The 2,816-nt window shown below is 44.8% G+C and overlaps 1 protein-coding gene across 1 annotated transcript in view; it reads right to left on the bottom strand.

The window, feature by feature from the left end:
• itga7 (integrin, alpha 7) overlaps positions 1-2,816 on the bottom strand; it is a 97,042-nt gene that overhangs the window by 67,650 nt on the left and 26,576 nt on the right. Inside the window, exon 2 of the mRNA XM_070445846.1 lies at positions 775-982. Within this exon, the coding sequence (XP_070301947.1) occupies positions 775-982 (208 nt within the window). The remainder of the gene's footprint in view (positions 1-774; positions 983-2,816) is intronic.

The raw sequence follows: 2,816 nt of genomic DNA, 5'->3' as shown, positions 1-2,816 counted from the left end.
GTTACTGGACCAACGCCCTAACCACTAGGCTACCTGCCGCCTCTTCATTGAAGAGGTCCCACAACTCTGGTTCATTGAAGAGGTCCCACAGGTCTGAACAGAGGCAGGAGCAGTAGTACTACCATCTCAGCATAACTTAGACAACTACAATAGATGGCTGGCTATTCTACAAACATGAGTTATTCCTAACTCAGCGTTTCCCAAACTCGGTCTTGGCTAAGGGGTGCACGTCTTGGTTTTTGCCCTGGCACTACACAGCTGATTGAAATTTTATTTTTATTTTTATTTTATTTTACCGTTATTTTACCAGGTAAGTTGACTGAGAACACGTTCTCATTTGCAGCAACGACCTGGGGAATAGTTACAGGGGAGAGGAGGGGGATGAATGAGCCAATTGTAAACTAAGCTTGACGATGAGTTGATTATTTTAATCAGCTGTGTAACGCAAGAGCAAACAAAACATGCACCTCTTAGGGTCCCGAGGACCGAGTTTGGAAAACGCTGTCCTAACCACTCAAACTGACCAGGGAAACCTCTGGACCCGAGCTACAGGCTCTAACCAGGGCCTGGAGTTGGTCAGGGAAACCTCTGGACCCGAGCTACAGGCTCTAACCAGGGCCTGGAGTTGGTCAGGGAAACCTCTGGACCCGAGCTACAAGCTCTAACCAGGGCCTGGAGTTGGTCAGGGAAACCTCTGGACCCGAGCTACAGGCTCTAACCAAGGCCTGGAGTTAGTCAGGGAAACCTCTGTGTGGTTGTGTATTGTGTACTAACCACCACCTTTCCTCCAATCCCCTGGCTCTTGACTGTTACTCCTAGCCACTGGTTGTCCTTGCTTTCCCAGTCGAGGTTTACGTCTCCATCGATGTCCACGCGCTCGCAGTCAAACTCCTCGCTTGTGATTGGACAGCGGTACAGAGCGCCAGGGCGCTTCCTCTGCATCATGCCCAGTCCTCTGGCCCGTGGCGCCCCCACCAGGATCCTGTTAGCAAGACACACAAACACACATGAATTTCTATGGAAATGGACAATAAAAGTATCGTAGCGTAGCAAATTGTATTATATTATTTCATACTGTATGTGATTGTTTCCGGGAGATCCATTTAAAAGGGTAATCAGTAGTTGCTGCATCYATTTTTGGACTTGTAAATTAATTTATTGTTACATTTTCAATGCTTAGCAGGACAGAAGATGGTCTAATTCACATTCTTATCAAGAGAACANACAACCCTGGTCATCTCTCTGCCTCTGATCTGGCAGACTCACTAAACACAAATACTTCATTTGTAAATTATGTCTGAGTGTTGGAGTGTGCCCCTGGCTATCCGTAAATTAAAAAAACAAGAAAAATGTTGCCATCTGGTTTGCATTATATAAGTATTTTTAAATTATTYATACTTTTACTTTTACTTTTGATACTTAAGGATATTTTTAAACCAAATACTTTTATAATTTTACTCAAGTAGTATTTTACTTGTTGACTTTCACTTTTACTTGAGTTATTTTCTATTAAGTTATCTTTCCTTTTTATTCAAATATGACAGTTGCTTACTTTTTCCACCACTGCCTTTTAGGCCAGGAAAGCTTCCTTCACACACGACTGTTATTAGGAGCGTAGTCTCTCATGACAGACTGATCGAAACACAAATGATTAAGTAGCTGGCCAGCACACTCAAGATTTGGCTCTGGGTTCTGGTGATACTGGCAACATTAGTCACCCCCTGACCAGTAAACACTGTGGACACCATACTGTAGTTATGGACTTTTATTGGTTCCTGGAGATGTTTCTGGTCAGCTCACATGGTCAGAAAACAGGAAACCCTTCTGACCCTACTGTCTAATGTTTTGGTTTGAAAAATGCATCTGGACACGGTACCAGCTTTTTTATTTCACCTGGCTGCCAATTTGAGGAGCCGCCTGAAGAGTGAGAGGAATGGCAGAYAGAGGAATCCASCAGWGCTGAGGCAGAGGGCTCGTAGTGAGGACGACTGGCTACTATTCTGAACTTTGTGTGGTGATCTTTCTGGCGCCCAGAGCTGCTGAGGCATCAGCCAAATGGATGTTACACAGACTGGACGAGGAGAAGTCCAGAGGCTATAAGACTCAGGCTGGTTCCCAGACTTGACCTCCTACAAGATCATCAACAGACTCCATCACCATCATCTACCATCCTCTGACCAGCTCCCTCCCCTCAAGCCATGAACSGACCCTCTCCATCTTCAGAGGATACAGATTTCAAAGACTTGGCCTCTATTGGTTGACCTGTCATGATATATTGCTTGTTTTTTGTTTTTTTGATTCTATGAAACGTGATATAGAAATGCAATAAATGACTATTATTGTTACGTATGACCTGCTCTCCTGAGCTAGTTCGTTTAGATGTTGTATATTTGACATGTTGTTAACGACAACCTCAGTTACTTTCAGTGAGGTCTCTATTCTTTGACACACCAAGCATCAACATATTACTGGAAGGTTGTATCTATCCCTGATACTACTATGTGTTATCATGATTCCCACCCCCTCCTATCTTTTGTAACGGTTGCATTTTCAGTGGCTCTGGCTTCTGCCTTATACGGGCTGGCTGGTCCAGGGGGCTGGCTGGTCCAGGGGGCTATTTAAAAACGCACCGTTGAACAACATTCCAACCAACCAATTCTCTCTCTCTCTCCTCTCTCTTTCCTATCAGCCATCGTATGGCACAGGCCCGGAAGCTAGACACAGAGAGAGAGGGGGAGAGTGGGGGGAGTGGGAGAGAGAGAGCAAGAGAGAAAGAGAGAGGAAGAATGAGAGTCAAGAGAGGGAATTAGAAAGAG

The sequence above is a fragment of the Salvelinus sp. IW2-2015 genome, linkage group LG11 (genome assembly GCF_002910315.2).
Source record: "Salvelinus sp. IW2-2015 linkage group LG11, ASM291031v2, whole genome shotgun sequence".
NCBI lineage: Eukaryota > Metazoa > Chordata > Actinopteri > Salmoniformes > Salmonidae > Salvelinus > Salvelinus sp. IW2-2015.
This window is presented reverse-complemented; position numbering and strand designations above follow the sequence as displayed.